Source organism: Symphodus melops (genome assembly GCF_947650265.1).
Source record: "Symphodus melops genome assembly, chromosome: 7".
NCBI lineage: Eukaryota > Metazoa > Chordata > Actinopteri > Labriformes > Labridae > Symphodus > Symphodus melops.
In genome coordinates, this window is record NC_136697.1 from 11,283,213 (window position 1) to 11,295,053 (window position 11,841).

An 11,841-nucleotide genomic window follows, 5' to 3' on the forward strand; every position below is an offset into this window, starting at 1 on the left:
TGAGGATATTTACCCTTTTCATAAAGCAGATTGTGTGAGAGCAGCTATTAGAGAAATGCAGATCAGGTTTTAAGGAAGTGTCTGTTTACATACAGAGGACACTTTGTTGAATCACATTATACATGGAGCACATTATACATTGTGCAAGGTAGACAGATCAACACTGACCTCTAGAGTTTATTTAGTCAGAAAGGGCTTTAGTAAAAGTAGATACTCAAAAAGCTCATTTCTTTATTCTGGTGGGGTTCTCAAAACATTTTTTTTTTTTAGGGAGAGAGAGCGAGGGAGAATGTGTGCTTTTGTGTGTGTGTGTCTACGTTTGTGTTTTCAAGTTCTGCTGTCTTCAGCCCATTGACAGAGGTAATAAAATGTGCTGGATCTAACACAGTGGTGTCCAAACTTTTTTTCTTGAGGGCCAAAATTGTCGCGTTAGAATCGCTCACGGGCCACAGGGGTTTTTTGTTTGTTTTTTTTTAAATATTGGAAGGAACTTTTTGTATTTTGACCTCTTCAAAAAATAATGTAAATACACAATAACTAATTGCAGTGGGAAACTCTTGTGTTCTAATTTTTTGGAAAGAATAGTCAGGCTTTTATTGGTCTCCCTCGCTAACATGAAAAAGAAAAAAAGAACGAAATATGCCATCTGATGAGGCCTGGGGCCAAAATCTTCTGATTCTTCAATTTGAAGTCAAGGGCCACAAAAAATCCACTCAAGGGCCACAAATGGCCCCCGGGCCGCACTTTGGACACCCCTGATCTAACAGATAGTTATTTCTATTGGCTGCTTTTAATTTTTTTTATTTGGTTTAGATAATCACTGAAAACAATTACAGAGGGAAATATCAGATAATTATTGATTTTTATTTATCCCCTTTGTTCAGCCTGGACAATCTTTCTATTTGACCTTTATGTCCGTGACCACATAGCACATTATGCCACATGATATATTCAAGCAATAGCAGAACAAATACTGCTCTCTGTCACAAAGCGACAGTGTCATAATGATTTGACCAATAAAGTAACAAGTGCAAAACGAAAAAAAAAAAAAAGCTTTTTATTATTGGCTTTCATGAGCAGGATGTGCAGAGGATTTTGCAGGGGTAAGGCCCTGAGGTGAGTGGGCGTGTGCTCTCGCAGCTGCAATGGGAATGAGAATGGACAGGATTCCATCATGTTGGCATGGATCAGATAGCCCGACCTGATCTCCTGACCTGATATTTTAGACTTTTATTGTTCACTGTGTGTGCTGGAGAAAAGGGTGTTCAGAGAGAAACATATTCATATTTTCATTTTGGTGATTTTGGGTGGCATTAAAAATAAATAAAAGGTGTTTGTTGTATTTCTCGTTACAGATACACGAAAAACAAAACAAAAAACAAATGATCATTTACTATCAATTGACAGTTATAGTTTTATTTGTTTAAATTAAAGAAACAATTTATTTGTATCAAAAATAAATTATGTAAAACAAAGATAACTGTCATTTAAAGTAGTGGTTTCCAAATATTTTCGCCACTTGACCCCATCCAAATGAAGATATAAGAACTCATAAGGCCTCTTCCTGTTACAGATGTCAATGAAAGACCCATAAATGTTTCTCCTGACCTCTTGAAGAGGCCCTGTCCCCTACGTTAGCAACCACTGCTTTATACCTAGAGTCAATATGACCCAAATAGTCGACTGCTCCTATCCATCTGTGAGTTTTAAAATCTTCGAAAGAACACTTTACTTCTTAGATACAGTAAGTGAAGACAACAATATCATTTTCAGAGGTTTCTTTAACATTAAAGGCTGTTCTGGGATTGCTAGTTTTGGATTATTTTAGATTAATCTGTTTAGCACAACAGCACTTACAAATGTAGATCTTGCTTCAGCGTTGTTTGTGCCCTCAGAAAACGTTTTCATTTTCCTCTCTTCCTGAGCCATCTTAACCATGGCAGTTTCCAGGAGGCATTGCACAGGCTGTCCTGCAGAGGGCACTGTTCGTTTTAGTAATGTCACTGGGGAGCCATGTCTGAGGGTCACTGAAAGATGCTTGTTTCAAGGGAGGAAGCTGATATGGAAAATACCCTAGGGTGGACAGATATCTGGGTGAGCTTTAGTGAGGAAGAATATTTTTGGCTAGGCCTCCATTGGATCCCTCTCCTCCGCTCTGATCGTCCCCGTGGTCTCATGTGGAAATATCTTCCATTGAGGTTGACTTCTCCACAGGCGTTAAACCACCATCCACCTGGAAAAGACAGGAAATACTTGTTGGGCTGCCAACAGTAGCAGGATGTGGGTGCTAGCAGGCTCGTATTCCTTCTCCCCAGTATGGCTGATACAACCTACACCAATACATTTGTGATGACATTGTTTATGGAATGAAATCTGTGATCTGTGACAGACATAGACTGCTTTTAAGGACACATTTGTTTGTACATGTCCTTAAATATTAACACCACATTGTCACAAGATGTAATTTGCACATGAACAGTAGGGGCAGTGTAGAGGTGCAGAAGGAGATCAGCATCAGAAACAAGTAAACAATTATCCACAGTGGTTTCATTGCCTCTGCACAGCGACAAACATACCTGTCAATAAAGTAATTCAAAGATAAGTTCCTTAAAACTAGGTTACGAAGAAGCCTGCAAAACTACATACAAACAAACTTACATACCAAATACATTAAAGCTGCTGTCACTCTTGTCTGCTGTGATCTCTTCTCTATATCACGTAATAGTATCCTCCAAGCGTGTTGCCATGTTTGTTGTTTACCTCCCACGCAAGCAATATTTGCGTACAGCCTGAGCTCTCTGCGTTGCCCTCTGGAGATACAATAGTGCAAAGTCCATAGCAAGCAGGCAGGTGCGCCGTGCATACAGAAGTAGTAGATCAATTCCGTTCATAACAGCGCAGACAGTTGTGTGAGCGATACAAGGTCTAAATGCAAATACACACAACATGTACATATGGAGACATCAATCTTGCCAATTTTTTGTATTTTTTTTAAGTAAACACGATCATATCCTTCATTCCGACTTGTTCCAGTGAAACAATTGATGATAACGATTTACCTCTGCGGTTTGTTTGAGTGATTTTAATCGGTTAGTTTATTTGATTGAAATAGTAGTGAATGTTTTGGACAACATGAACCGTTTCTTTAACAATCTCTCGTCTTTGAAAACCTTTTCAGTGAAATAAATCAGTTTGTGTTGATCTGCTGACAATGGACAGAGTATTTTTTTGGTGATTAGAAACCACAGATGGATTGATTGATTTAACTTTTGTTTGTCAAGGGACCATGTACAATATATAGCATAAATGTTGCCATTAGATGTATTGCACCAGAGTGAGGTAAGAGCTAGTTTACATCCACAGTCCCTCATAATGTAGTGGACGAAGTGTGTCAGATGCTGCATTCCTTGGGCTAATGTTGGTGCTAAAATGGATAGCTAGTTGTTACTAGTTAGCATGATTTTTCTGTTAATGTTTGATGAATAAATATTTCAATTTAAATAAAAGTATTGTCAGTGCTGCAGTAGTTTTGCTCACAGTTGAATAATTTAGTGAATCCACGTGCTTTTTTTGTTTGCTTTTTTCAGAGGGTGAGGTAAAAATATTATTTGTTAGTTATTTGTGTTTTAGCGTTCAGAGCTATTTTGGTTGCGTTAAATTCATGATCACCTGCTTCAAATGATCTAGTCCCCTCAGTAACAGTGACACCTGTGCTGTTAATATCAGTCTTTGAATTACCTGAGTGGTTTAGGGCACAGTTGGACTCCTGCAGACTGTCATTGTCTCTGTCCTTGGTTGAGAACATCATGCCGCTGTGGTTGCTCATGTAGTCGGGCAGATCTCCAGACAGATGTGTGAGGAGAATGGTGTAGTTGCTGTCTGGTCCATCAAGGTGAAATCTGTATTCGATGACGCGCCTGTCCTGTTTCCAGTCCTCCAGCTGGATGTGAAGGACTGAGTTTCCCTGAGATGCCAGAGAGTAGAGCTTTCTCAGGCCGAGCCAGAACTCGCCTGTAGAATGAGACAACATTTAGACAAGGTTTAGAGGTCAGAGCCTGTGAGGAAAGCATCTTGGAGAAATCTTGCATGCAAAGGAGAATGCACTCAAGATAATACAGGTGATAATATATTTCAAATCTCTTTTTCAAAATAAAAGAGTTATTAGAAAAGTAATTTATTTTTATTTTATTTTATTTTTTGAACATGCACAACTTATTGAATGATTAAAGATAAGATTTGTATGGTTTCATTTGATAGGAAAGGGGCCATAGTAGGAAATAAAGCAGAGAAAGTTGGGCAATAAAACAGGTAAGGAGCCACAGCAGACTTGAACCTGGGCCTCACATGGGGCATGACTTGACCACTAGTCTAGTGAGGCCTCTTTATAAGTCTTTTGAAGAGATGTTGAAGACAAGTAAATGCAAATGTATAACAGGAATACCTTAGTAAAACAATTTTTGTCATGTGGGCCAGACATAACTTTTAACCAGAAGTATTAAATATTGTTTTTTTTTCTCCACATGAAAAGAAACTGGATTCATTTGCTTTAAATTACTTTTTTTCCCAACACATATGACTGTTGTAAGAGGTAAATTAACAAATAGAACTTATGGAAATGCAGTTTTTATTTCTCTGTCCAAGATAAAGACTGTTAGTGTTATTTATTATTGTTCTTTTGAGATTTAATTTCTTATCATAATTTATTTAATTTTGCTTAATGTCTCAAGGAAAGAGTAGTGTCTCTTACTTTGAAAATCTCCAAACCCATCTTCATATCTCTTCCAGATTTGATCAAAATTCACAGAACCGTCCTTCCGTCTCTGGATGACTGTTGCTCCAAAGCCTGAATATAAAAAAAATGAAAGAATGAAGTATGAATAATGAAATCATGATTTTGAAATATATGTAGTTCTGTATATTGGTCACATACAGTATCAACTTTACAGTAGATGTGTTACTTATTTACAGCCCATCTTTGTTGCTGATCTATTTAATGATTTGAATTGTCTGTAGCTGAGTCTGCAGTTCCAATCGTTGATTTAGATTTCCTTTATATATATGAGGGATTAACAGAAAGAGGATTACTGTTTGATTAGTGGCTGTAATTTAACAACATTTACAGCCTCACTAGTTGTTGTACTACATGACAGAAAATGTGACTATACTGCTGCTGCTGACACAAAGATTACAACTTTATTGACAGAAAGAAAGACAGTACACCTGCTGATTCAACAATACATAAATGTTCCTAAATATTCTGAATCAATTGTTGTCCTGTGTAATAAAGAGATGTAATGGTGACAGTACTGTACCTCTGCTCATGTCACAGAAGACCATGAAGGGCTCTGATCCTTTGGGCTTGATGGCGTAGACTCCACTGACCTGCTCCCCTCTCTGGAACAGTTCACTGCAGTCTGATGGAAGGTCTGTTTGAAAAAACATCAGCATTAGCAGGTAAAATGTATGTAAGATCATTGATTTAACAGTGCTGACGCTTTGAGTATACCAGGTTGTATGAAGCAGTGCGAAAGTGAAGCAGAAAATAACAGCAAATTGTCTGCACACATTATAAAATAATGATCATTGAAGTAACAAGATTGAATTCTTCTTTGTGCTTGTAGACATACTGTTGCACATATTAAAAAACACAGAATAATGATATCACTCTTGACAGGTCTTCTTGTTTTTCACCCTTACTTTCAGTGTTGCTGGTAGAACTCGAGGTCAGAAAAGGTGTCAGTGTTGGTGCTTCGCTGTAGAAAATTTCAGATGTCCTCTCAATGGTCTCTTGAGCCACAGTGTTGGCTGTAAACTAGGAAAAATAAAACAGGAAACCCTTGAGTATGCAGACATAATCCTCACACTGACTCAGCAGAAAAATGGTGGGATAAAATATGCTTTTCCTGAATAACAACCTGAGGTATATAACATGTTGCAGTGCTAAGAATAATAATTTTGAGCTGCCAAAACAAAGGAAATGTAAAGGTAGCATATCACTGAGGCAGGCACAGTAATAATATAGAAGTAATATAGACAACTCCTTCATTAGGTCAGCCAAATCAAAATATCTACAGTCTATTTTATATAACAGAAAAACATGGGTTCATTAAGTTTTATTTCAAGCAGCACCTTGCTAACAGTAACTCAAAGAACAGCCAAAGTAAATCAGAAAACTCTTCTTTGCTTAGCATCAAAGTAAAAGTGAATGATGAAGGGACTGTGAAAATAATCAGGGTGATGCAGGAGGCAGGAAGTTGAATTTCATCATCAAAAAACCATGACCCTTCTGAGCATAACTTGTATCTGGATTGTCTTTTTAACGGATAAAAAACAAACATGTAATTAAGAAGTTTAAAAACGTGTCAGCATAAATGACAAAGAAGTAATTATTTTAAACTTTACTATACAGACATAATGAATTAATACCAACCATAGACTTTACAAAACATGACTTAGAATATTCCAAACAATGAAACAACAGGACATTTTAATGATAGATAAGTGAAACATGGCCTCCGCGCAAACAGCTACATAACCCCCAGAAACCAGATCTGTGGCTGCTGAATGACATGAGCACAGCACACAACTTTGGTAATACAGATTTTTCTTCAACACTCTTCCTTTGAAAAAGAGAAAAACAAAAGTTTGACTCTGGGTAATAGAGAAAAAATAACCGTTCTTCCAAAAATAATTAGGCTATTAACATTTTGCAGCGAGTTCAACTAATAAAACTTTTTTGTATTTGTTATTTGAATTGTATTTGAATAATACGCCAACAGTACCAAACATTCACCTTCTCCTCCAGGATCTTGATCTTTGACCTCTGGTAATTCAGCTGGTCACTCTGCTCCCTTACAGCTTCCAGCAGCTTTGTGATGCTTTGCTCCTGGCTCTTGATCACCTCCTGATAGGAGAACATTTGAGAATCACTTGAATAGTAAGAAAAAACATTTGATTATTATTTTATATTTGGGACAAGCACGTCTGCTTCTGTTCTAATAAAAGGACCAAATGACATTTAAATCGTGAATATTAAGTGAAAAAGTTGATTTGTGGTTGCCTCCAAACTTGCTTTACTTCTTTTTGGATTTCTATCAGTTTACAAAAAGAGTGTTGTGGTCATGGGATATGAGCTTATACAGCTGATGGATCCACTTTAATTTATATATGTTAAAGTTGTTATCTTCTTATTGCTTTGATATCTCATCATTTTTGTCCCTGAGGTTGTTATCCATACTAGTAGCAATTAACAACTATAGCACATATCAATCAAAGTCACATGTGTTTTGTACTGAACTTCGATGAATGTTGATGCTAAGAAAAAGAGCTCTGACATATCTAACGTTTTCTGTTATCCTCTCTTTGCTATCACCAGGTGGCTCACCCTGAGGCCGTTGATCTCTGCCATCTGCTCGCTTGTCATCAGGCCAGTTGTCAGACTGCTCAGCTTATCCTCAAGACCCTCCACCTTAGTTTGTAGACTTCTCTTTTCGTGCAGGATGCTGTTCACTTTGGTATTGATCTCGACAGACAAACTCTTGATCTCCTCATTGTTGGCCTTTAACACCACAGTGGTCTTCTTCAGCTCCTCTTCCTCCTCTTTGATTTCACTGGCGAGCACTGAAAGCTGGTAGAAGGAGCTGTCAAAGATGTGGAGCTTCTGGATGATGTCGTTTATCTGCCCCTTTGTCTTTTGCACAAACTCCCGCATACTCTGACCCAGCTGCAAGAGGCCGTTGGCGAGGAGACGCACATCGTCTAGAGGGGCAAAACGGGACCGGGTTTCAGCAGGGGCTTGAGGATGGGGGTCAGGCTGCTGGGTGATTCCACAGAGGGAAGGGACACAGGTAGCAGCCAGGACACACAGTACGGTAAAGACTGTTATTTTCATGATGGTGTGGAGCTGCTTCTCCTGGTGCTGTTGTGTGTTGGTGATGTCAGGGCAGACACCTCCCTCCTCTGTGACAGGTCGCAGAGGTGCTCAGTGGGTATCCTGAGCTTTATAGACGGTCTGCCGTCAGGTCAATGATTAACATGTTTATCTGATCAATAGCTGCATGGATAGGGTGACCATATGTCCAGGTTTGACCCTGACCGCCCCATTTTCAAGCTCCCTGCCCTTAGTCCTGAGACATATCTATAACACACTTTTTCCTGTACAACCTTTTTAAACGAGCTGTACAGGAGGAAACCTTTGCCATACCACTTTGTGTGAAGTGGTTTCATCCTCCTGAGGACTTTTAAAGGTTGATAAACTTCAGATTTTCTATTGTAACTTTGATCCCTACAAAAACAAAACAATGTGTATTTTACCTTAATTTTTATTAGTTTGATCACTGTCCACTTATTCCTTCTTTTTGTATCTTCAGTTTGTACTTACATTTTGACACTTTGTTCTACTCCTGTACTTCTTATAATTATAAGCTTTAATAAGAGAGTCCTATTCAACATCTGATCCCCAAGGAAAAAATTATAACAAGCAAGTTTTAAAAACAGTAGATCGGTATATATTAGGATAGAGCTGCAACATAACAGGAGGGCATAATACAAAAAACATTTCCTTTTATGAAAAGACTTCTAAAAATTCCTCTACATTCCTAATCGATGAGTTGGTCATGGTTGATAAGTCCAGTGTACTGTCCAGTTCAACCTACTACAAATGGGAGTATTAGTTTAGTATTAACTCCTGGCTTCATCTGTTAAATGTTAACCACACATAGGAAAGCAGGTTAGCATGAGGCCTCACAACATGAACACATCAAAGACTGCCCACAGTTCGGACTTCAGTGGGGACCCGGCTTAATGAAAGAGGAATCTGTGACTGCACAACAGGTTAACCTGTGCCAGAAAAGCAGCGGCCTAATTTCAAAGAGTCAAAACACAGAGTGAAGGGGCCCTGGTGAGTTCAGGGGGTGTGTGCGGTAAACAAAGGGAGGAGAAGTTAGAGAGCCAGTGACAATTGTGCCTTCAGTGTATGCCAGAAAAAGAGGGAACATCCTTTGTTTATATTTATATTTAATTTTGAACATTTGGCTTCCTTTGGTCTATTACTGCTTTATTTTCATGATATCATAAGACAGAGGAGGCTGGTGTAATTGACGGACCGGGATGTTCATCTTAAGAGAATATTATAGTTTATTAGCATCTCTATAGTCTGTCACACAGTTTTGTCATTGGTCACTCGGTTGGGTAATGGTCAGGAGTGATGGTTGCATATCTGTAGTTATCATTAATGGCCTTGTGTTTATCAGGTTTATTTGAAAAACATGACAGATTGAGTCTGTTGTCTAAATGCACAGTGATTTTCAGTTATGGAAATACATTCCCAGGAGAACTAAAGGAGCTCCAAGTTATTTATTTAAAATAAATAATCCTGATTTATTTTGTGCACAAAAAATAATTGTGCAAGTGATTCCACTTGAAGTCTAAGCTCAATGTTGCTGATGATGGAATATGTTTTCAAAATCTTTTGTTTTTTATTGCGGTATTTACTTTGGACTGATTTATGATTGATTCCTTTTATTTTTTTTATGGAGATGTTTTCCTTTGCTGTCTACCATTATGAGCAGATACTGACAGTGACATTTAAACAAATGATAATGCACATGGATTTTTCCATGTTGTTTCTTCTACCAAACATCACACTTCATAAGATTTCGTTTTTTGACACTTTCCTTGGGATTTGATTAAGCCTTAGCCAAACTTGCTGGCTAATAGGAATTGCTTTCTCTGTTATGTAAGATACTATGCATCGCGTGTTGACCATTTAATGTATTCATAGTTCCTTAGCTTCAAGGTCTATAGGTTATATTTAATTGCCTCTGTCTTTCTTTTTTTACTTTTTTTTATTCTGTATTTCTAATAAGATTTGTGAATTAATTTGTGACCATAACTACTTACATATTAAGTACCTTATGGAAACTTCAGCTTCATTATAAACTTTGACAGTATGGACTCCAGCTGTCTTTCTTAGGACTTACACATGTGTAATTCTAAATATCCCAGTTGTCAAGGGTCTGTGGCCTTCTGGTCAAAATGATGAGCTTTATTTCATAGGTCACAGTTACATGACTACTTTCACTGCTTCTCTTGGCCAATGCCGCAGCAGCCCAACCTGTAACTCCCCTGACCACAAGCCAGTTATATAACAGAGCAGCGTGAGGGAAGATGAGGCCTTAAGGGACCTCTAGGTGGACTGAACAGCTACTGAACTTTTCTTTCTGTTCTGTGTCAGTACAGTTGTTCAGATCAACAAAGATGCAGCAAAACACTCTGATTATTTCAACAACAGAAACTACAGTGAAATCTTGGCAGCATGTCAAAACCTCACATCATTTTGGCTACCACAGAATCCTTCCTCTTGGCATATTTAACTTACCTCCAGCTATACTTTCCAGTAGGAGGCAGTTTGCACTATTAATACGACTGTCAATTAAAGAAATGACCCAGCTGCCAATAAACCTTGTTCCCTATTCATTTGACTTTGTATCTTTTGAGAGTTCATAATTAACAACTAATTTTTCAACTAATAGTCTAAGTGTTTACAAAGTATGTTTATAACCCTTGTTTCTCTTCAAATGTAATGTAGCTCATAATGTTTCTGTGAAACTTGCCTTTAAGAACATTTTTGCCTTTCAGCCAAGTGTTCTGCTGTATGTGGTCAGTCCGTAAGTAGTCATTGGTCCAATAAAGACCATTTTTTTCTCTCTATTCAGCTTGAGACAAACCACAATCCCTTTTGGAGTCAGTTGTCTGCTCGGGTAATGGAAAAAGAGTACTTCTAACTAATTCTTGTTAATTCCTTTTCCATCCGTCGTTCAAAAAACGTTTCAAAATTGCGCAGTTTATTCTACTTTCAAGTAGAGCTCAAGTTGGATGCTACCAGCTGAAGACTGTGACACATGGTTTTCACTGTAGGCTATTGTAAATACTGTGGGCAATATGTGATGAGAAAACAACGTTTCCATTCATGCTGGAAGAGAAACTGTTTGACTGCTATAGATAATCTCACTAACCAAACTGGGACTGATTTTAAAAAAGTCATTTTTACTACATAGATGCTAAGAGCTAACAGTCAGCATGACAATGACACTGCTAACATGCTAATTGCTAAAATGCTAATTGTAGGTAATACCAGATGGCCTCAAAACACATTTTACAGCTGTTTTGTGTGAGGCCAACTGGTAAATGAGGGTTTGTCTTATAAAACAAAACATTAACCTCAGTAAAAATGTGTCCACGGAAAACACAATTAAGAGTCAGTCCATCTATTAATGTTGGGATATGATACTTGGTAAACTAAAACTTTGAGCCACAGAGGTCACTCAAAGAGATCAAATACGGCATATATGGAGGCTTTAACCTAACCTCATCATTTTGTGAAATTCAAAATTTAAAATGGTAAGACATTAACTTGACAAACCTTAACTTTGATGCATTGGTGACAACTCAGGTAAAAGGATTGGAGATCAGAAGGGTCGAGTTTAGACCACACTTGGGCAAAATACGGCCCTTTAAACACCTGTTAAAAACAAATTCCCTCTCGACTCCTGAGAGAGAAAAAAGACGCGAAGTGAAGTTCAGAATCACGTTAGCTTCAGAGAAAGAGCGAGAGATAAGGTCCAGGGTGGGGGGCGGTCAGATTTTTTAAAGAATGGACACATCCTAATACAAATGTCAAAATATGTTCAATACCAGGACAACAAGTGCAGCACACAAGATGTCCATGATTGTTTACTTTCATTTTGCGTTGACCATTTCACCCTGCCCCACAACTTTTTGTGTAATGATTGAACGATCTTTGCACACATGGTTCTGTTTACAAATTCTGAGCCACCAATA

The 11,841-nt window shown here is 38.0% G+C and overlaps 1 protein-coding gene across 1 annotated transcript; it reads right to left on the reverse strand.

Annotated features, from left to right (window-relative positions):
• Positions 1-1,274: 1,274 nt before the first annotated feature.
• LOC306827278 (angiopoietin-related protein 3-like) lies at positions 1,275-7,949 on the reverse strand. The gene is made up of 7 exons (XM_079348988.1): positions 7,385-7,949; positions 6,794-6,904; positions 5,698-5,812; positions 5,313-5,426; positions 4,748-4,843; positions 3,739-4,011; positions 1,275-2,233 (listed from the first exon to the last, which is right to left on the reverse strand). The coding sequence occupies exons 1-7, from the start codon at positions 7,889-7,891 to the stop codon at positions 2,025-2,027; spliced, it is 1,425 nt and encodes a 474-aa protein (XP_079205114.1). The 5' UTR covers positions 7,892-7,949; the 3' UTR covers positions 1,275-2,024.
• Between the last annotated feature and the right edge of the window lie 3,892 nt (positions 7,950-11,841).